We start from the raw sequence: 24,307 nt of genomic DNA, 5'->3' as shown, positions 1-24,307 counted from the left end.
AAGATGAGAAAAACCCTTCAACAAGAGAATCAGCTGGCAGGAAAACTGGCTTCAGCGTAATGAAGCTCGTAAACCTATTTTCTGTTGTGTCTGGGTGCAGAACTAGTCTTAGCAGTTGATCACATGCTATCTGCCGGATTTTCAAGGACAATATAAGCAGTCACTGTTCCTTTCTAGATTGAGTCCTTGAAAATTATCTCAGTTCAAGAAGAACTGCACAGACGCACAGAACATTAGAACCAGGAGGGCCATAAGAAAATGCCTGCTCTAGCCAACTTTATTGGTAAGAAAATTGGGCCACAGATTGGTGACGTGACTAAATTTCACAACTAATTTCTTCTTGCTCCTGGTTCAGCATCATTCTTCCCTATTTGACAGTTTCTACATATAATCAATATTTGTTATACCAGTTAAACCTTAACTGGCAGTTTATCTGGCCATGATGTGATTATAACACAAGCAGGCACATTCTTTTATAGAATGTGCTTATTGTTGAGATTAAAGAACATGACAGAAGTATAAAACGTGGAAATGTTGCATGCTCTTTTTATAACTGGTGGACTATAAGAAATGAGACTCCATTGGCCTGGATACTTAGAATCGTCTCCTTTGAGTAGTTCAAGAAATCAAGGGACTCAATCTAAGAAAGAGGCTTGTCTGAAGAGTTGGATGTTGGAAATCAGAAATTTGGAATATATTCATCAAACCTACTTTGGAAGGTTGAAGAACCAGTAAACAATTAGAAGCCAGGACACCAGGCCTTTGTTCTTGGGAGGTAGGATGCATCTCCCATACAAAACACCAACCAAAATCAGAATCTTTACCCAGGGTGGAGAGTGCTGTAACACACGTAACAACCAGAGGTAGGCTGGGCTCACCTTCCTCGGCATCTCCTGTGTTTGCCTTGAGCTTCCAAGTCAGGGATTTTGGAGAGTGCCTCTGAGCCCTGAATTCCACTGAGTATTAATTTAGCCTAAGAGTAGCTTCACCTCTCTTTACATGCTTTCCCTTTTCCATACCACATTAACACCAGCAACGTTATGCTTCAATTGCACCTACACAAACAAAACATAAAACCAAAACAAAACCCAGAATAAAAATCATAGCCCAGCCGGTATGGTTCAATAGTTGAGTGCTGACCTATGAGCCAGGAAGGAGGTCACAATTCGATTCCTGGTCAGGGCACATGCCCAGGTTGTGGGCTCAACCCCCAGTAGGGGTCATGCAGGAGGCAGCCAATCAACAATTTACTCTCATCATTGATGTTTCTCTCCCTCGCCCTTTCTCTCTGAAATCAATAAAAATATATTTTTTAAAAATCACAGGTAATTTGTGTATAAAAACCTTTTATTAAGATTTCAGGAGAGAAGAGTCTGCAACTTAAACCTTAATATTAGATAATTCCTCTTCCTCTTTTGAAAGAGAGAGAATTCTCAGAGAAAGAGGGAGGGAGAGGAAAGGGGGAGAAGGGAAAGAGAAGAATGGAGTCAGAAGGAAAGACCCTCAAACATTTTGTGATGTTCCTGCCTCATTCCATGATTCTAAGCCTTACCTCTTTTCCTATCTCTACTCTTCTTTCTCTGAAATAAAACCCAAATCCTCCATTTTCCTTAAACAGAGCAATTCAGTTCTAACTCTTACCCTCATACTCAGCCATGACACACCTATGCACATTCACCAAATTACTTAGTTCAACAAAAGGGTCCTTCATTTTAACATGATATACTCTCCTTTAAATGAAATGGTTATTAAAAAAAAAATGGTTATAAATAAATAGCATCCCCTCACAATTTCACAGGAAATACACATATTAAAGTAAATTCAGCCCTAGCTGGTTTTGCTCAGTGGCTAGAGTGTTGGCCTGCAGACTGAAGGGTCCCAAGGTTGATTCCAGTCGCAGTGGTTCTCAACCTCTGTCCCTTTAAATACAGTTCCTCAGGTTGTGACCTAACCATAAATTTATTTTCGTTGCTACTTCATAACTGTAATGTTGCTACTGTTATGAATCGTAATGTAAATATCTGATATGCAGGATGGTCTTAGGCGACCCCTGTGAAAGGGTCCTTCGACCGCCAAAGGGGTCGCGACCCACAGGTTGAGAACCGTTGAGTCAAGGGCACACACCCGGCTTGCGGGCTCGATCCCCTGTAGAAGGTGTGCATGAGGCAGCCAATCAATGATTCTCTCTTATTATTGATGTTTCTATCATTCTCTCCCTCTCTTCCTCTCTGAAATCAATAAAAATATATTTTTTAAAAATAAAGTAAATTCAATCACTAAATCTGTCATAATTCATGTAAAGTATAATAAGAATGATGTGTTATGCTTCCAAATTGACACAGAATACACTTCCCTATATCATTTTGTTTCAACATTTCTCAAAATTTGAATTCTGATATGTGATTGAGTTCTTTGTGTTACACTTTAACTTAATCCTTTATCAACTCATATCAAATAAATTAACACATTAGTTGGGGACCAAGAATGAACCCCAAGATGGCAATATGGGTTCCCAAGAAAGGCAGAGGGCTAAAAAATTTTACCAACGGTTATTCATAGACAACTCAACCAAAATCATCATCATACTAACTTTGATATTCCACATAGAGAAATAACCTGGGCAATCAAAGTACTGAAAAACACCACCCAGCATCTTTATCCCTGTATTTGTACTTATAAGAGGAAGAAGATAAATGTGGGATGGGTGATGAGCAGGACTGGGGATGAGAAGAGTAGGAAACAACAAACTTTAATGCTTCTTCTAAGGCTGACCTTGTCCAGTTGAACTATAATTGGAGGCATCACCAACTTCTGGGAGGTGATCTCACTAATTCCAGCAGATGGCAGTGCCACATAACATGTCAATAAAGAAAAGGAAAGACAAGGCTTTCCTGAAGTGCTAAACCCTTTAAGAAGAGAAAACTTGCTCAACATCATCAATCATCAGAGAAGTGCAAATCAAAACCACAATGAGATATCACCTCACACCTGTCAGAATGGCTATTATTAAAAAGTCAATGAGGGTTGGTGAGGATGGGGAGGAAAGGGGCCCTCGTGCACTGTTGGTGGGATTGCAAACTGGTGCAGCCCCTATGGAAAACAGTATGGAGATTCCTAAGGAAGCTAAAAATAGATATACCATATGATCCAGCAATTCCACTTCTGGGTATTTATCCAAAGGGAGGAAAGACCAATTTGAAAGGATATATACATCCCTATGTACATTCCAACATTATTCACAATAGCCAAGATTTGGAAGCCACCTAGGAGTCCATTGATAGATGAAAGGATAAAGAAGATGTGGTATATATACATCGGAATATTACACAGCAATAAAAATTGAAATCTTGCCATTTGCAACAACATGGATGGGTCTAGATGGTATTATGTTAAGTGAGAAAAACCAGGCAGAGAAAGACAAATACCATGTGGTTTCTTTCATTTATATGTGGAATCTAAAAAACAAAACAAACAAAAAGACTCATAGAAACAGAGACCAAAGGAATGGTTACCAGAGGGAGGGAGTGGTAGGATGGGTGAAAAGGGGAAGGGGAATATTGTCAATAATATTGTGATAAGTATACACGTTTACACATGATTACTAGAATTAGTGGGGTGATCACGTAAGTTATAAAAGTGTTGAGTCAGTATATTGTACACCTGAAACTAATAAAACCAATGTAAGATTGGATACCAACTATACTTAAATAAAAAATAAAGAACAAACACACCAAAAAAGAGAGAACTTACAAATTATCCCTTTTTAGAATTGAGAGATGAATAATCCTATATAGTAAAACCCTAATATGCAAATAGACTGAATGGTGGAATGACCAGTTGCTATGATGCTCACCGACCACCAGGGGGCAGATGCTCAATGCAGAAGCTGCCCCCTGGTGGTCAATGCACTCCCACAGGGGGAGCGCCGCTCAGCCAGAAGCCAGGCTCACGGCTGGTGAGTGCAGCAGAGGTGGCCCAGGGGGATAGGGCCTAAGCTGGCAGTTGGACATCCCCCAAGGGGTCCTGGACTGTGAGAGAGCACAGGCTGGGCTGAGGGACTAACCCCCCTCCCTCCCCCAGTGCATGAATTTTGTGCACTGGGCCTCTAGTGAAGTATAACTCAATGCCCTGAAATTTTGTTTTTCTATTTAGAGAAGCCAAGTGCAACCCCCAAATCCCAGCAATCCCAAAAGTCCCAGATACCCTTATGGGTCTCCGCACCAGAACACTTATTAGTGTCAACTTGAGTGTGGTTCTGCATTGACCTTAGAAAGCCACATAAAGTGGTTGCCCAATGTCCATTCCCTTATTCTCAGCTTCTTCCCCTAAAAAGAGTAGAGGCTGATTTCAATCCCATACCTGGCCTGTGTTCCTCAGAACCTCCTCAAATTTCTCCAGCACATGATGGATTCTTCCTCTCCTAAATGCCAGAGTATGCAGTACTCTTAGCCTCAGGTTTAATAACTCTAGGTGTTGCTCTCACCTGTGTTACTTTCAATTTACCAATTAGGCAGTGAACTTGAAACCGTGGTGGGGGTGCTATGTGTATTTTGAATTCCCTACCATATACAACATGGTGGCAGATTCTGAGGAGGTGCTTAATAAGTAGTTATTATCTTCTCTCACCCACTCTTAATGCTTGGCAGCATGCTGATTGTCAGTAATGCCTGATTAGTTAGAGGCCAGCATAGGACTGAGCAAAAGACTCGTTAGGAACTTTTGCTCCAGCCAAACCCTAGTCTAAAGTTTTTGTGTGAAGTTAAAACAGCTTGTGTGGTGACTATATACCTGTAATGCCATCTTTTCATGCATGAGGCGCATGCGCTCCATCTTTTCCCAATGTTCAAGCCTCCAGTGTGAGCAGCATCCTGCTCCCAGCCCTGGCACTCTATTGAATTCAGCCTGTCTGTCTGGGCTTAACACAGTTGTATCATTTTTTTATAGCAGGCCTCAATCAGGTAGCAGCTTTGGCAATAGGTATAAAAATCTATTGTTTGGTAGAGGTTTTTTTCCAAAGAAAAACTCAAACTTTGAAGTATGAGGAGAAAAACTCAGATATCTGCCCTGAATTCACCCTATTTCATTTCAATAAATAATTTCAGAATTACACCTATTGGGACCAGGAAGGTGAGAGTCAAGCTGACATTACCATCTTCATCGTCACTGGGCAATGGTGCAGGCACTTCAGAAAGAACTCAACTCCTCACTGAGAAAGCTGACTTTGGAAATGTGGAAGGCAGAACTCTCTTTTGTGACAAAGTGTGCTCTCCAACTGTCTCCCTACTCCCTCCACACAAATGTCCCCAAAGAGAAACCTGGATCAATAGACACCAATTAAATCACTTAGCCTGGAAGTAGTGATCTTGATAGAACCAGACGCTTGGGAAAACTCTTGGAAATTTTCAACCTAGAATCTCCCCATCTATACTAATTGGAAGATTCAAGTATAATCCAAAGGATTTTATCTGCCCAAGGAAGGGCCTGTTTCCAAAGGGCTTCTTAAATCCACATAAGAAAATGATCAGAGTGGGCAGGGGAGAAGGAGGCAGGCTCCAGCATCAGCTTCCTAGTTTTGCAGGATTTCACAAGGTACTGGACCTGATGCTTGTTTCCACACCTATAGAATGGCGATAATTTAGGCTCTTGGGGGATTAAATAAGCAATAGGAAGTGCTTAGCACAGTAGCTAGTACATTGGAAGTACTCATAAATGGTTTGGAGTTTTGTAAAATATTTGATTGCTACCACATCTTTTATACCAGTTAAATCTTAGTGTGATTCAGACAGGCCCACACACCATCCAATCCAAACCCCTTGTGTAGTGGGAAAATGTTTTTCCACACATGACTATAAACTCATTTTATTAAGCTTTTGAAAAAAGAAAATATTAGCATAAATTTCTGATCTATTAGAGACATCACAATTTGAAAAAGTATTGACAGCACTTAATTATCTTTGTTTTCCTACTCAATTTCAGAGTATAGCTTGCAGTGACATAAAAAAATATTTAAGATCTGGCATCATCTCAACACAATTTTGTCCTTCATCCCACAAAACACATCATTTCCACAAATCCTTCCATTTGAAATAAACAATTGTGTGTAGATGACAATGATAGTCTCCAAGATCTACATTTCCCTACTGGTTTTCTAAAAATGCTGCCCCCCGCAAGAAAAATAAAATAGAAATTTATGCATGTATAAAGTCAAAGTATCTCAAATATATTATACAAATTTTTAAAAGCTCTGATCTCTATGCTCATTTTTCATGAATATTTATAATACTTTAGAGAAATTATATTTCAGGACCAGAGAAATAAAATTTTACTATGATCACTTCTAGAAAATATGCATATAATAATATTAATAACTGTTTCTATTTCAAAAAAACTTTAGACTTGAAGGTTCAAGAAATGACATTTAGTGTAAAGTGCTATTCTAAACACATGTAACTTCATTTTTAACTTTGACTTTTTACAGATATTTTCCAAATATTGTTTTAAAATTACAGAGAAGAAAAGAACAATAAAGAACTTATGGACATGGACAACAGTGCAGTGACTGTGGAGGTGGGTGGAAGAGGGTTTATGGTGATGAATGGTGATGGAAAAATAAAATAAAGGAAAAACACATTACTCGAAAAAAATTATAGGTGACAAAGTTCACAACTAAATTCTCACACTAAGTAAAAAGATAACAAATAACATTCAAATTTCTTTGAAAAACAACTATGAAATATTAGTTTTCTCCCATCAAATCAATTCAGTATTTCATTCTGAAAGCAATACATTAACATGTAGTTTTATTAAATAATCCAGTTATGTGCAAAGACTTGCTGAACATGCTTAGTTCATCTAAAATCTTCCTCATTGCCGTGTTTTTTCCCCTCTCAGTACCTCTGGCAGGGCATTTGTGAGGTCTCTTGGAGGACAGTGGATTAAATGGCCTTCAGCGTCAAAATATTTCCTTGAGGTTCAAATTGATATGTGTTCAATAGTTAAAATCCACTTTTAATTGTATAACTTGCCCCTATTTAAAAGTGTAACATAATTTGAGGTTTAGGATTATCATGCTGTGTAATTAAAGTGATTAGAGACAGGTTGGGGGCCATCTCTTCTCTCCCCATGCCTTCCCTCTTCAATCTGAAGACTCAGAAATTATCCGAAACCAGTGGAAAGTAGAGTACTTGGGAATTAGTAAACTATTCTAATCCAGTCAATTAAAGTGTTCTATGAATTATAAAATATCACACCACTAGCCTTCTTAAACTTCTTCCTCTCCCCTGATCAAAGTTATAATTTATGAGAGTACTATGATGCTGAAGTTAACCCCTGACACCTTTTCATTCAGCTAAAAGCGTCCACTAAGTTTCTAGTGAGTATCCATGAAGATAAAAAGTAGTGGACAACTGAGCAGGAAGTAACACAGAGAGAAAGGCATCTCACCTTCAGAATATCTCTAGAATAATATTTTTCAGGCAAAACCCCCAAATCCTGTTTTGGGCAATGATGAACCTAAATGTCTAATCTGAAAAGAAAACTCTCACCAGAGACCTGCTGATTCAAAAGTTCAATTCTTGGCCAGTTGGAATACTGCCAATATTTTTCCATTCCTAACAGGAATGTGTCTGCAATTCATAAACAAGAGCTTTTTCCCCAAGGAGGAAAAAAACAAACACACCAAGTGTTGGTGTTAACATTAAAGGTAGAAATTGCCCTTGCAACTTGGTTGTTTTGCTAAATTAAAATAAGTATTGCATGTGATAGTAACGAAGGTGAGAGTCTGGGACAGTTTTAGGAAAAAGCCTCTCAGTTTCCAGTGCACTATTTCAAACAGAAGATCTTACCAGCCACCCTAAGGATAATTCCCAACCACGGCATTCTATGATTCTTTGGATTCTCAAAGTGGTGCCCACCGTTACCAAAGGCAAGGGCTAGCTGAAGGAGTAAGGGTGGAGGGGGAGACAGTCCCTTTCATTCTGTATCAACCATTGTCTTGAAGAATCTAAAGTATTCTTTAACAATCCTGTTTAAAACCCTAATGAGAAGCTCCACTATGAAAAAGGTTTGGCACCTTCACCTTCCACTACCATACCTCAGCTGATCCCTTCCTTCACAGTCTAAAGTAGACAAACCTACATGTCAATGATTCTCTTCACCTTCTAACTGAAGAAGGAAGGTGGAGGCCCAGAGGGTTTGAGACAAAGCTGCTGCCCAGTGTCATCTTCTTTGTTCATGCCTTGGAATTACCCCTAATTACAGCTAACTACATCAGCTATGTTCTAACATTCTCTATGGAGTGATGCTCACTGCCTGAAAGATGTGAGTTCCATTGTGAGTGCAAATCCCAAATGAGGAAACTCTGAGCCAGTCCAGCTTGCTTTGTTACTTGCTATTTCCCCCTATAAATATGTGAACAAAACAACAATAATAACTTCCTTGGAAGGCAATGCTTCTGCCAAAATAAAATGCTTTAGAAACAGGTACAAGCCAGTGGTCCCACCTCTCTTAGCCCTGCAGATTCCCAAGCTCAAGGCCATTGATCATGTGGGGTTGTAACCAGGCACAGCAATAGCCACAGATTCCCGGTCTTTCTGATCTAATTCACTTGCTACAGAATAAGCCACCGATCCGTTGGTCCATAGCTGCAGTTTGGCATCAGATTCTTGGGCAAGGACCCGCAGCTGGGGTTTTTTCATCTTCTTCACAAGTCTAGCAAAGCCGAGCAACACAGAACTAAATATCATTGAAAATCCACAGAGAAGAAATGCGGCTGTGTAGCTGCCCGTCGTGTCTACTAGCCATCCTGTAACAAGCAGCAGCAAAATCATATTGTTGAGTTGAAAATTCAATTACTTACACACTCTGAAATCTAATAATTTTTAAGGCTAATAACAACAGATTGCTAGCACCACCATTATAGCCTTGACACAAAAAGCAAACATCCTAAAAATATTGTGCAGCAGCTGAAAATGCATTATATTTTTTAGGGAAACTTCTAAAATGGATTGTTATTATGTAAAGTGCCCAGAAGAGTGTCATATTCTTTGTACCCACAAAATAAATATTACATATTATTATTATTAATCCCATGAAATATGGTAGAATGATAAAAGTAGCATCATTCAAATCATTGATGTTGGGATCAATTATCTAGGGTGTTAAGAGAAAAGAATCATATAAAATGCTATTAGTATTCCCAGCACCAATATTCCATCTGTCTTCAATACATGTTTCTGGATAAAGCAGAATCCAAATTGTCTATTGGATTCAGTCATTGTACTCCATCCAGTTTGAAAACCAGAACTTTAGATCATTTTAGAAGTTGCAAATGCAAATTTCAGAAAGCATAATTCTGTTATCACAGCTTTTTCCCCTCATCTCTTGTTACAACAGGTTAATCTCAACATCTATTCCAGCTCTAAATTTTGAGGAGAACCAGGGCATATGTTATGCAAAATATGGGCCACACTGATCAGAGAATCAATGGGGTAAAGTTAGACTTTAGCAGGCAATTATTTTATATTAAAAAGTTAAATTCCTCCAAAGTTTACTTGTACACTAAGAAAATCCACCAGAGAAGCATATAGTGTCTCCTCTCACCCTTTTCAAATCCATTAGTTAAAAAATGGCATGTAAAATTAGTCGGCATGGCTCAGTGGTTGAACCAGGAGATCAGGATTTGATTTCCGTCACGGCACATGCCCGGGTTGCGGGCTCGATCCCCAGTGTGGGGCGTGCAGGAGGCAGCCGATCCATGATTCTCTCTCATCATTGATGTTTCTAGCTCTCTCTCTCCTATCCCTTCCTCTCTGAAATCAATAAAAATATATGTTTTAATAATAGCATATAAAAATTGTTATAAGCCCCACAAGCGTCCCTGCAATCCAAAGTGCTCTCAAGTATTCTAGTTACCTTGTGACTTGCTTGTGCACTCTGAACCAAACAGAAGAAACTGAGCAGAGAGTTGTCATTTTTAAAGATAATTAAATAACAGAAGTATTACAATCAGGACCCACACCTCACCCTATACTGCCTGGCAATCAGTACAGTGTCTGATTTGCCAAATAAAGGCCCCAACTGACGAAAGGATCCAGGAATCCTAACTTCACTTCATGTCCAATGACCTTTTAACAGAATGACACTGCTCCTAAAGGTTAGCAAACAAAACTGGCTGTAAAGGGAGGAGGGAGGAACATTTTGGGGGGCAGTTTTCATACAGGAAGCACTAAACATACAGTCCTGTATCATAGAGTTTAAACTGACCAGGAATTTTCATCTGCAGCCATCAAGCAGCCATAGTTTCCTCTTGTTTGCTGCTTTTAAGCACTTGCTGGAGTTTGACAATAACTCTCAGCTATCTACTCACAACAGCAGCTAAAGCAGAAATTTTTTAAAATTTTAAAATGGCATATAAAAATTGTTATAAGCCCCACAAACTTTCCTGCAATCCAAAGTGCTCTCAAATATTATAGTTACCTTGTGATTTGCTTGCCTTCTTTTAAAAATTCCCCTATTTGCTTCTAGGCAAATGTTCGGCTCATTTCTTTTTGCCTGTCTTCAGAGACCTTCATTCTTTTGGTTTTAATTTAGGCAGGTACTAATCTGGACCAGTTCGTCTCAATCAAGTGAGATGGACTGTCACAAGAAAGCTGGCTGAGAATTTAGATTTCTGACACCCGCAAAGATTCAGATCACAGAGGGATGGTCAAGAAATCTGCATCTTTAACAAAGGCATCAGGGGATTCTAATGTAGGTGGTCCCAGGATCTCAGTCTAAGAGAAATTGGTCTTGACCACATACTCTGGGAAGGAGGGACAGGGTTCTGACACATTTGCTGCTATAGCAACAGCGCCGAGCACAAGGCTGGTGTCCACAGCAATAAGTATTTCTTGAATTCACTTATTTCATCATGCTTTAAATTTCTTTAGCATTTTAAAGTTTGCAAAACATTCTAGATATTTTATCTGATGAATCCCAAATCTGTATGTCAACTGTACCCTCCCTCTAAAGCTCAGATTTCATCCCTAAAAAGTTCTATTGGTCATTTTATTGGGTATTTCATACATCTCAATATGTCTAAACATTAAATTCATTATTTTTTTCTGGCAAAGCCACTTTCTCCAACTTCCTTATTACTTTTAACCATGCCATTGTTTTCTAAGTGATTTTGGACTTCTTTCTCTCCTTTACCCTCATATGCTTAATTTAGTTGATTTGGGGTTTTTTTCTTCTTATTGTTTTTTGCTGTTGTTGTTTTGTTTTGTTTTTTACAAAAATTCCTCCTTGCTCCCAGAGCTTATTTTTATTCTACTGTATCAGCCATAGTTTAAGCCTTTATCAGTTTGCTCTTGAACTATTAGAATGGAATCCTAACTGCTTCTCCCCTGAATGACCAGATCAATTGCTAGATCACATTTTCTGAAATATACTCTTTACTATGATATATTACCCCTTTGCACAAAAACTGTAATACTATCCAGAGTCTCTAAAGAATATAGGGCTCCTTTGGCTGGCACTCAAGACACTTCACTATGACTTATCATTTCAGCTTCACCACCCATCTCCTATTAGAACCCTGTACTCCCACCAGACTTCCCTATGAATGTGCCCAACCTAATGTATAAGTCTGAACAGCTGCTCCATTCCATTGCTCTCATCATTAACATGGAATGGAACCAAGACCCTAATTTGGAATGTTGCCTTTCCAAGGAGGCTAAGGTCCCTACTTGGTTAGAAGATTATAAAACAAGGATATAGGTGAAATCATGATGTTTGGTGGCTCTTACATCCCTTTCTCTTTACTCTTCCCCAACTTACTTCCAACCCTCATCTTCTGTGTGTGAGTTCACTGTTTTCACATCAACACAACAAAGAGAAGAGGTGTTTGGGGGTTCTCTTTAGAAACTTACCTGAAATGGGTGGGCTCACCAAGTATGGCACTGCATGAAGAAAGTACACCACACCGAGTGCTGATGACAAAGAGGTGGTCCCCACTATTTCTGCAGTCACTACTGGGATCAAGGTCACATAGGCACCATCAAAGTAGCCAAAAGTACAAGAAAAAGGCACGAGCAGTGGGAGACTTCGAAGCATTGGTAGGCAGAGATAGCAGAGCCCATCTAGTCCCACGGCAAAGAGGTAGCAAACATACTGGTAATTCTTCAGACACCTGTGGATTTGAAGAATAAGAATGAGTGCATGTGCACAGGTTCTATCAAAGAGCTTTAGAACCAGGCCAGACAGCAGTAGGCATGGCAGTTACTTATAGAGATGGCCTCCCCATTGAGTGTTATCTATGTTGTCTTCCTATCTTTCTTTTTTTAGAATCTTATTTTTCAATTACAGTTGATATTCAATATTATTTTTTTATTAGTTTTGGGCATATTCCTATTTTTCTTCTGGAATATGCAAATGTAAGAATTTATCTGTCTAGGGAGCATGGTGTGGTAGAATATAATATATGCTCTCATTAGAAAGAAGTTTGAATGAATCCTGTCCTATCACCTACTAACTGCCTAACTCTAACCTCAATTTCTTTAGCTATAAAAAGGGAAAGTTATCTCATAGGATTACTCCAAGGATAGTCATAAAATAACTTGTAGCTTTTCAAGATACTAATATATTCTAGCAGTCTACCATATTAGATGCTTTCAGATATGTTACTCATGGCTATCTGCCACACATCTGTGATCAAAAAATAATCCAAGTGGTTACATAAAGAGAAAAACCATAATATCAAGACATTAAAATAATTTGTCAGAGACTATGAAGGTCTTGTACTAGGACTAAGTCTTATTTCAAGACCTCCTCAGTGGAGGTAATATTTTCTCTCTGTAGCTCCAAACCCATCCATGATACCAATTATTTCAAACACTATTTATAATATCACACCAGCAGTTTATGATTTACAAATGTTTTTCCACCCATAGTCTCATTTGAGCCTCCAAAATGCTGTGAGGTTTACAGGCAAATATTGCCCTGGTCCATTTTACAACTGAAGACCTTGCGGACCTGAGGGTTAGGCGATTTTCCCTAGGTCCTAGTAATAATAAAGGGCAGAGCCAGCACAAGAATTGAGGTGTGGTACATCTCAGACAAGAGACCTCTTTATCAGACCTACGCCAGGCTGCTTCTTGTTGAGTTATTTGATTATAAAGACAGGTACTCCTTGCTCTCCCCCTCTGCCTTAACCATTAAAAATGTGAAATTAATCCTAACTATTACATTCATAACACTGCAGAATGGCAGTTGGATCCTGATTAATTACCAAAGACATAATGTGTGAGAAGCCACAGGATGATAGCTCTCTGAGGTCATAGCTCCAGTGTGAAGAGTCCATCATTTAGGAGAATATGAGCAGCTTGCTGTCTTTAATCCAAACTGATAAGCATTAGCTGAAAAAACTACTCAGTAGATTTCTTATAATTTTGGTTTCTAAGCCTACAATTATAATGTAAGTATTTGCTATCTGCACTGTCAAACATAAGTGTGTGGCCTCAGATAAGGTGTACCTGGTCCTCCTTCCTAGCCTGGCTTCTTTTGCTCCTCTCTCCACTGCCAGCCAGTCTCTGGAGTGGTTCAAAGAAAACTAAAACCACGACACCCAGCCATAAGTTGTCTTACCTGTGGACTGACTTGACTTAGGCTGGAATTAAATCTATCACCAGAACTTATAGTTGCCCTAGTGTTCGGCAATTTAGAAATGCCCACCATCCTAAACCATCTAGAACAGGGTTGGCAAACAATGGCCAAATCCAGCTCACCACTTGCTTTTGCACTATCCATGAACTAAGAATGGTTTCCCATTTTTGAATAGTTGGAGGGAAAAAATCTAAAGAACAATAACTTGTGACATATTAAAATTATATGAAAAATTCAAAATGCAGTGTCCATCAATGAAGACTTACTGGAACATAGCCACTTCCCTTTGTTCATGTATTGTCTGTGGGTGCTTTGGGGCTACAACAGCAGAGTTGGGTAGTTGTGGTCATGTGACCCACAAAGCCAAACATGTTTATTATCTGTCCCTTCACAGAAAAAGTTTGCCAACCTCTGACTAGAAGACCCTTCAGACACTGAAAACTTGTTAACATTATTCAGACTTAGGTATCCTACAGGGAAAGGAGATGAGGGGAAAATCACAAATTGGAGTCCCCTGATGGGGAACCAATTGTGGTTTCATGAATTTTACCTTCTGTCGGTTAGCCATCCAAATGTGATATTGCCAACGATGTCAATCACCCCAAGTATGGACATAAGGAAAGCAGCTTGCTGGTGACTCACTCCAACACTCAGAGCATAAGGCACCAAGTACACAAAGAGAGGGCTGCAGCCGTAAGCCATAAACAGAACAGAGATGGCTAATACAATGAAGTCTGACATCAGTAAGAAACTGTACTCCTGCTGCAAAGAGCAACAGAGGCAGGTCTGCACCCATGCTTTAGTCCAAGTTGAACAAGGAGACGTCCGCTTGAAGTCTTGTTTCTGAGTTCTACAGACATGGTTTGGCTCTCGACTTGTCTGGTACTCTTTAAGAGTAATTGGCCGCATCAAGGCACCGCAAACACAAAGATTCAAAACGAAGCCCCCAAGAATGAGTAGCGCTCCCCGCCAGGAAAACTGTTCAATAAGGAGCTGGACCACAGGAGCCAGGATGAAGGTGCCAATGCCACTTCCCGACATGGCGATCCCATAAGCGAGGGCTTTCCGTCTGCTGAAATACTTGCCAACCATGGCAATAGCTGGAGAGTAACTAAGTGCAAATCCAAGACCTGGGGATAAAGAGAACTCTGTGAGTGCTGGTGCACCAAGAACAGCCAAAGAAAGAAAATATCTCAGAATGAAGTTATTTGCATTAAAGAGAATCTGACCTTCTGTTACCCTTTCAAAACACCAAGCTAAAAAGGAGTCTCTCTCCCTTCACCAGTCATCCACAATTTGGAAAGTATAGCATGTATATGACTTTCTTCTTGGGAAGAAAAACCTTAAGGAAATATGACTTCTTTAAAAAATTAAATGATCCCTAGCCGGTTTGGCTCAGTGGATAGAGCATTGGCCTGCGGACGAAAGGGTTCTGGGTTCGATTCTAGTCAAGGACACATACGTTGGTTTCAGGCTTCTCCCCAGCCCAGGCCCTGGTCAGGGAGTGTGCAGGAGGCAACCAATCAATGTGTTTCTCTCACATCGATGTTCCTCTCTGTCTTTTCCCCTCTCTTCCTTCCACTTTTTTTTTTTTTTTTTTTAAATATATTTTATTGATTTTTTACAGAGAGGAAGGAAGAGAGATAGAGAGTTAGAAACATCAATGGGAGAGAAACATCGATCAGCCGCCTCCTGCACATCTCCCACTGGGGATGTGCCCACAACCCAGGTACATGCCCTTGACCGGAATCAAACCTGGGAACTTTCAGTCCGCAGGCCGACGCTCTATCCACTGAGCCAAACCGGTTTCGGCCTTCCTTCCACTCTTTTTAAAAGATCAATGAAAAAATATCCTCGGGTGAGGATTAACAAAAACAAAACAAAACAAAACAAAACAAAGAACTTAAAAATTATTATATAAACTAAATTTCACCCAACCGGTGTGGCTCAGTGGTTGAATGTCGACCTATGAATCGGGAGGTCATGGTTCGATTCCCGGTCAGGGCACACGCCCAGGTTGCAGGCTCGATCCCCAGTGTAGGACATGCAGGAGGCTGCCGAACAATGATTCTATCTCATCATTGATGTTTCCCTCTCTTTCTCCTTCTTCTTCCTCTCTGAAACCAATACAATATATATATATGAAACTAAATTCAATTAACTAAAAAACTAAGGATAATGCTGACCTAAGAAACTTATTCTCTTCAACACCTCTTTTTAAAAAATATATATTTTATTGATTTTTTTTACAGAGAGGAAGGGAGAGAGTTAGAAACATTGATGAGAGAGAAATATCAATCAGCTGCCTCCTGCACACCCCCCACTGGGGATGTGCCCGCAACCAAGGTACATGCCCTTGACTGGAATCGAACCCGGGACCCTTCAGTCCACAGGCCGACGCTCTATCCACTGAGCCAAACCGGGCAGGGCTCAACATCTCTTTTTAATTTAAATTACCCAGAGAATTGCCTCAAATATTCACTGCATATGCAGACACAAGTCTGATAGTCTGGACTACTCTGGAATTTGGAGGTAAGTAGTACTTATGTCCCCACAGAAGTCCCAGAATAATTTCACTTAATTGGAAAACATTGTGCCAATTTTATATATGAACATCACATGGACACACAGTAACCTGAAAATATCCCTTGAGATCAGCAGAAAGCCTCTTAAAGATTTTCAGCGTCTATTCCTTTCAAATCAAGGAAATCTGAAGGGCTTTAAACCTGGAATTCTTGGCATCTAATGTCAAAGAAGGAAAAGGAGAAGTCCCTTTTGCTTCTGTTCCCATCTGCAGTGCAGGGTGACCAGTGATCCCAACTGGCCCTGAGGGGTGTCCCAGATGTGAGACCCAGTGCTAAGACCAGGACAGTCCCTGGGAAACTGGAATGACTGGACACCCCAACAGCCAGGCCCTTTGGGTTACATAGGAAAGATCCCTTTCTGAGCTCACAGAGCTAGATTTATAGCCCCTCTAGGAGCTACATCAGTTATTGCCCTAATCATGCTACCCCCTGGGGCACAGTGCCTGGACATGAGTTAGTGCTACTTCCCACACCCCACTGAGTGATGAGGCAAACTGCTACCCAGTCCTACCAACCAACCCCACCTTGACCCCACTCAGTCTCCTTATGGAATACATATGTTGCTTCTCTATGAGTTTCATTATGATTCCCCAAAGCAGCGGTTCTCAACCTGTGGGTCGCGACCCCTTTGGCAGTCGAACGACCCTTTCCCAGGGGTCGCCTAAGACCATCCTGCATATCAGATATTTACATTACGATTCATAACAGTAGCAACATTACAGTTATGAAGTAGCAACGAAAATAATTTTATGGTTAGGTCACAACATGAGGAACTGTATTTAAAGGGCCAGAAGGTTGAGAACCACTGCCCTAAAGTGTACCTCCATAAGGTGGAGAGAAAATGTGAAGTATGAGAATATTCTCCACAGGGGCTTTCTTTTTTAAATTGGAAACCCCCATTTACTGGACAATCATATTCACTTTAAAGCAGGGGTGACTCGAGTCAACTGCAGATAGTATTATAATGTCTTGTCAAAGATATTGGGAGAATGATCACTGCTGGAAATGTATGTTGCCCTGGCTCATAGCTCACGGCTTCTTAGTACAGAATCTCAGCCATACACCTCTGCCAAAGGGAAAGCCAGCAGTTACTTTTATTGTGTGGCTGAATTAAAGTGGTGGGACATTTTCATTACAGTCGCACAATAAACTGCACTTCCAGCTCTTTTGTTTAACTGCTAGGTAGCTAGACATAGGCTAGGTCAGCTAAATTATGCATCTAACAAAGTGAATAATTTATGAATTATTGTTCTGTTGATTGATTGACAACTCCTGAATGGGGTGGGGTGAGACAAGTGGTACAGTTGTCCTTACCTGTAAGAACTCCCAGAGTGAGGTAGAGATGCTTCAGACTGGTGGCAAAGGAGCCCAGGATGAGACCAGTAGATGCAAGCAAGCCACCCAGCATGATTCCCACTTGACAGGATAAATGGTTACTGACAACACTCCCAAGTGGAGCTTCAAAAACAAAAATAAATAGGGTCAACAGAAAGGCCTTGGGGTGTTGCATTGGCAGAGTAGAGAACGACCAACCTTTAAAGCATCAAGCGTCCCTCCCCCCGCACCCTCAACCCTGCAAACTCATTCTACAGATTTGGAAACTGAGGAGAGAGAAACTGACTTGCCCATAGTCACACAGTGTTACACAGGAAAAAGCCAGGGAGAGAGATGATAGACAAATGTCACAATCTGGCACTGTATTCAGGCTTTAGGAAATCTCTGGATGAGAAATTGACAACCAGAAAAATCTAAGAAAATGCTCACACCCATGGTGACATTTTGGTTGACCTCGCTCTATTTGTGGTTTAACAATGCGTCAGCATTGTGCCAATTTCCAGGTTTATAAAATATTAATTAAAGCTAGGAGAGGCCAATGAGAAATTGCAGCCCAAGGGAATATGACATGCCCAAGATCACCAAGAAGTGTAGCTCAGAGCACCTGATACCAAGTTCAGGGTTATATCACTATTCCTCTGGCTTCTGATGGCAGGGAGGATGGGTACGGAATGCATGTGAATTTCTTTCTAAGGAACAATTCATGCTGACACCAGTACTTCTAGTAACGAGATCAGAAGAGCTAGTTCTCTGAGTACCAGTGGGGTATAATTTTTTTATTGATCAAGTTGAAATTTAGGCCTGATTCAAATGTACATGACATCAGTCATCAGCCTGATTGATGTCTGCTATCCAGTTAAAACAGTGGCTGCCTGTATATAGAACCTCTGGAGAACAGGAATGAGCAAATCTCCTAAAAGTATGTCTAATTTTCCTGGCAGCTGCTGCTACGGTTATTGGAAAAGTGACAACATTTTAACCAAATTCAATGAAAAATGTTAACTTCTCTGTTTATTATAGGGCAGTTATGTCCCCAAAGAGCATCTTAGATGCGATTCTGCAGCCTCTTGTTCATCCTCTGTACTCAACCAATGTTGCCAGGTAAGCAATTGTGAAGTATGAGAATATTATCGTGTGGCTGAATTAAACAGGCCTTGAGTCCTTGCATGGAATTTAAATATGCTGCATATTTAAGGTCATGCTAATATGACCCTACTTTGGCTCAATGTCTCACATGGTCATTGTGACCATATTGGTCACTGAAGTTCATTCATTTCTCTTTTGGGGATTATGAATAGTCTCCAAAAGATAACAGAGGGAAATGAGTCACCTGTATCCTTTGAGAAAGACAAACATTGCTCTCTTGACTTGCTTATACAAACACTGTGGCTAACGTGACCCTGAAGACCCAGTGATTGTCTCACCGGTAAATAAATAAATAAATAAATAAATACACACAAGACAGAAAACCCAGAGATATTATTTTTTTTTATCCCTTAAGACCTTCCAGTGTTATTGGTAGAAAGAGTCAATTTAGCCTTCTCCTGAAACCTGCCTTTCAGGTTTGCTCTCAAATTCCTTCTAACTAAGGAAATAAATTTCAGAACAATTGAATTAATTCCTGAGTATGTACATTAAAAAAATAAATATGAACTAGTATCTAGAATGGAATCAGGTGACATCATTTATAAGTTAATAAATAATATAATATTTCCCTTTACCACAAAGACATGGCCTGGAAAGAGCAGTTTTCTAAAATACTCAGGATTCATCTCAATAAAAGGATTAAATGGGTCTAGCCTGCAAATAGGTCCTATCAATGTGACTCAATCTCAGAAACTCTCTAAGCCACTAATTGAACAACTTTGGTTTGAATTTTTTAAAAAAACAAAAAACCTCAAAGTTAGCTTTCCTTTACTAAATATATGGAGTGAGAGGTTCCATTTATTTTGAGAACACTCTACTTACCCTATATATTGAATGAAATGACAGCTATGGTGAATGTATTTATCTCAGGATTGTACCATCCTATCCTTCCCTATTCCTTCTCTTAAGAATGAAGATTTATGCATGAAAAGTGATGAAATCTATGAGACAAAGTTTGAAATCTCTGGGAAGGAAATGGAATGAAACAAGACTTGAGAAACAATGCACATATTGTGTGCACTCACTTAAGGGGATCCTATAGAAATGGCTCAGGGTGCTATCCAAGGACTTACATGACTGGAGAATGAAGGGATCACAGCATTTGGAAGAAAGAAGCCACGCATACACTGTATGGCTAGCTACTTCCAAAATCAAGTAAGTCCTATGATGCCAAAGTCCTCTTCATATAGAAGAACCAAATGGAATGTGTCCTCCTCAGTTATTCACTGCCTGTTCCATCTGACATCAGCCAAGACCATTAATTCCAAGAGCATGTCTGGTTGGGTTTGGCTGAAGGGTAGGATCGACCTTTTCTTTTCATCTTAGCCAATTTTTACCATAGTCTTTCTACTAAGAAAAATTGGTAATCAAAGGCAGTAGAAGGTCATTGTCATGTACAACTTGATAGTAGCCAGTAGCTGTCTATCCCTGGTAAGTGTTACTTACCACAGAGCATGGTCATACAGTCTACAATGGAATGGATCCACGCTGTTTGTGCATAATCCTGAGTGAAGTATGTCTGGAACTCCACAAAAAAAACTGAAATACATCTGAAAAATACAGTGCAAGCATGTTATACAAAAAAAAAGAAAAGAATGAACATGCATTTGAATCAGAGCTTAAAGTTTTATTTCCATCAACTGTTCCATGGGTTTAAATTGGTTTTCAGTGGTACTCTGCTGGACCATAATAATTGGGAAATCAGAAGCTGACCATTGAGCAATTCTAAAGGATAAGAACAAGTGTTCATTCACTGGAGGGGCTGCTGAAGCCAAGTAGATATGAAGATCACTGCTGTAGGGAAGACCTTATGAAAAAGATGGCAGGTCGCCGAAACCGGTTTGGCTCAGTGGATAGAGCGTCAGCCTGCGGACTGAAGGGTCCCAGGTTCGATTCCGGTTGGGGGCATGTACCTGGGTTGCGGGCACATCCCCAGTGGGAGATGTGCAGGAGGCGGCTGATCGATGTTTCTCTCCCATCGATGTTTCTAACTCTCTATCTCTCTCCCTTCCTCTCTGTAAAAAATCAATAAAATATATTTTAAAAAAAGAAAAAAAAAAAAAGAAAAAGATGGCAGGTCAAAAACATGTACTTTTATTCATCTTAACATTTAACTTATATCTGTAACATGTAAGAGGTTGTTATATAAGTTAAAATCTATAATAATAAAAGTGTAATATGCTAATTATACAGGACAAAGCTGTGGCAGGCGGGGGCTGAGGCAAAGGTGGCCGCTGCAGCAGCAAGGGCCAAAGCCCTTGCACGAATTTTGTGCATCAGGCCTCTAGTTTAACAATAAAGAGTTATACATCACCATGCAATTTCATGTCTAGGTTTACGGGGGTTTTCTATCCTCACTCATAAATATGTTTTTATTGATTTTAGAGGGAGAGAGAGAAACATCAATTGGTTGCTCTCCATACTGGGGATCAAACTCACAATCTAGGTATATGCCCTGATTAGGAATCAAAACTGGTAACCTTTCTGTGTAAAGGACAATGCTCCAGCCAACTGAACCACTCAGCCAGGGCTCATGTCTAGATTTTAACCAAAGGTAATAAACAGATGATGAAGAAGATGAAATTAGATACACATAAAAAATATTCTGGAGAACTCTTCATAATAGTCAAATATTATAACCAACCTCTTTGTCCATCAATAAAGGACTGGTTAAATAAATTTTGGAATACCAAAAAATGAAATATTGCCCTAGCCGGTTGTCTCAATGGTTAGAGTGTCAGCTGCAGACTGAAGGGTTTCCGGTTCAATTCCAATCAAAGGCATGTACCTCAGTTGTAGGCTGGTCAGGGGTACGTGCAGGAAGCAACCAATCTAAGTGTCTCTCTTACATCAATGTTTCTCCCTCTCTTGTTCTTGCCCTCCCTTTCTCTCTCTCTAATAATAACAATAATAATAATAATAATAATAAAATATTATTAAGGATTAAAAATGATGCTTTGATCTGTTTTGATTTAGAAATAAATTCACAATATAATGTTAAATTAAAAAGCAATTTACAAAATAGTTTGTATAGTAAGAGCTTATTTTTATAAATACATATTTATGTAAATTAAAAAAAACACCTGAAAACATATAAACTAAAAACTACCTTGTCATTATATGTGAATTGTGAGATAATAAATTATTTCATTTTTAATTTTATTCTGCATTTTGAATTATTTTACAACGAACATGCTTTCTTATATAATCAGAAACATATGGATATACACACACAGAGGTGGGGGAGACATACAGAGACAGAGATTGAGATGAAGACAAAGAGACAAAGAAATTTTTATTTTGAAAAATGGTTAATTACAAGAACTCCGAATAGCAAAGAATCTTGAGAAAGAAAAACAAACAGAACGTATCACACTTCCTGATTTCAAGCTATACTATAAAGCTGTAATCATCAAAACAGTATGGTGCTGGCATAAAAATGGACAAATAGATCAATAGAATAGAATTGAGAGCCCAGAAATAAACCTAAGCATATATGGTCAACTAATAATTGACAAGGGAGCCAAGAATACTCAATGGAGAAAAGACAGTCTCTTCAATGGTGCTGGGATAATTGGATATTCACATGTATAAGAATGAAAAAAAGAGAAGAAAAGAAAATGAACCCATATCACTCACAAAAAATTTAACCTGAAATGGATTAGAACAGCCATGGGCAAACTACGACCCGCGGGCCAGATCCGGCCCGTATGAAATGAATAAAACTATTGGAAAAAAAAGACCGTACCCTTTTATGTAATGATGTTTACTTTTAATTTATATTAGTTCACACAAACACTCCATCCATGCTTTTGTTCCGGCCCTCCGGTCCAGTTTAAGAACCCATTGTGGCCCACGAGTCAAAAAGTTTGCCCACCCCTGGATTAGAGACTTAAATGTAAGACCTGAAATCATGAAATTCCTAGCAGAAAACATAAGGATAAAGCTCCTTGACATGAGTGTTGGTAATGATTCTTTTTTTATATGGCACCTAAAGCACAAACAACAAAATAAAAATCAAACAAGAGGGACTATATCAAACTAAAAAGCTCTGCACAGCAAAAGAAGCCATCAGCAAAGTGAAAAGACAACTCATGGAATGGGGAAAAATATTTGCAAATCATATATCTGATAAAGGATTAGCATCTAAAACATAAATAATTCATTCAACTCAATAGTAAAAAAACAAATAACCCAATTTAAAAATGGGCAAAGGACCTAAGTAGACATTTCACCAAAGAAGATATGCAAAAGGTGAACAGGTACATGAAAACATGCTCAACATCACTAGTCATTAGGGAAATGCAAATTAAAACCACAATGAGATATCACTCACACAGTTAAAATGGCCACATACAAGTGATAAAAAAATGCTGGAGAAAAGAAAACCCTTGTGCACTGTTGGTGGAATTATAAACTGATACAGCCACTATGGAAAACAGTATGGAGGATCCTCACAATATTAAAGACAGAACTACCATGTGATCCAGCTATTCCACTGCTGGGAATATATCCTAAGGAAATAAAAACACTAGCTTGAAGAGTTATCAGCAACCCCATATTCATAGCAGCATTATTTACAACAGCTAAGACATGCATATGCAACCAATCTGTGTCCATCAACAGATGAATGGATAAAGAAGTATATATACATACATATATATATAATGGAATTTTATTCAGCCATAACAAAATTAAGAAATCCTATCATTTGTGACATGAATGGACCTTAAAGGCATATGCTAGGTGAAACAAGTCAGAAAGGGAAAGACAAATACTGTATGATCTCACTTATATGTGGAATCTTAAAAACAAACAAACAAAAACCAAACTAATGGAAAAAGGGATTAGCCTTGTAGTTACCAGAGGTGGAAAGTGGGGGAAGGGGTAGGTGGAGGATGGTGGTTAAAAGATACAACTTCCAGTTATACAATAACCAGGTACTAGGGATGTAATGTACAACATGATGACTATAGCTAACACTGCTGTATGATATAGGGAAGTTGTTTAAAAAGTAAATCCTAAAGAATTCTCATCACAAGGAGAAAAATCTGATTTTCCTATTTTTCCTTTTTTTAATTGTATCTCTATGAGAAGTGGGTGCTAGCTGAAAGTGTTGTCATCATTTCACAATATATGGAAATAAAACCATCATGCTGTATGCCTTAAACTTATACAGTGATGTACGTCAATTATTTCTCAGTAAAACTGGGGGGAAAAGAAAAATTTAATTGCCCAGGCACTGTCGCAAAATTTAATTGCGACAGGCACTGGTTCTCTGAACTAACAAATCACCCTGCAGGCTACTTTCCTTATCCATCTCCAGTTCTCTTGGCTGCTTCCTGGTTCATGACATTTAGATTCTGATCTGGCTGAGTCTTCACACTTTTCTTCCTCTGAGCTTATTCTGCTCAGGTATCCTCCCCTCCGCCTCTCCCAGGAACCTCGGATAGCAGGCCTTTGCTGCCAGCCACAATCCTCTCTCCTGGCTTCCAGCAGTCCTTCTTATGAAGCACTGAGCTCACTTCCAGAACTTTCTCATCATAGGATGGTGGGAGCTTCCACACGTAAGAACCAAGATGCAATAGATTCCTTTTAAT

General features: G+C 39.4%; 1 protein-coding gene across 3 annotated transcripts in view; it reads right to left on the bottom strand.

Moving 5' to 3' along the window:
* Window positions 1-24,307, bottom strand: part of SLC16A12 (solute carrier family 16 member 12) — a 96,984-nt gene that overhangs the window by 22,569 nt on the left and 50,108 nt on the right. For 2 of the 3 annotated variants that reach the window (XM_036336661.1, XM_036336662.1), the window contains exons 3-7: window positions 20,154-20,257; window positions 17,541-17,684; window positions 14,192-14,771; window positions 11,910-12,169; window positions 5,850-8,803 (exon numbers count right to left, since the gene is read on the bottom strand). In XM_036336661.1, the coding sequence (XP_036192554.1) occupies window positions 8,541-8,803; window positions 11,910-12,169; window positions 14,192-14,771; window positions 17,541-17,684; window positions 20,154-20,257 (1,351 nt within the window). In that variant the 3' untranslated portion in view covers window positions 5,850-8,540. Of the gene's footprint in view, window positions 1-5,849; window positions 8,804-11,909; window positions 12,170-14,191; window positions 14,772-17,540; window positions 17,685-20,153; window positions 20,258-24,307 lie in introns of those variants that run through there. The other variant, XM_036336663.1, reaches the window with a different exon arrangement.

Source organism: Myotis myotis, unplaced genomic scaffold (genome assembly GCF_014108235.1).
Source record: "Myotis myotis isolate mMyoMyo1 unplaced genomic scaffold, mMyoMyo1.p scaffold_m19_p_15, whole genome shotgun sequence".
Taxonomy (NCBI): domain Eukaryota; kingdom Metazoa; phylum Chordata; class Mammalia; order Chiroptera; family Vespertilionidae; genus Myotis; species Myotis myotis.
Note: the sequence above shows the minus strand (reverse complement) of the source record. Positions and strands in the feature narration are given on the sequence as shown.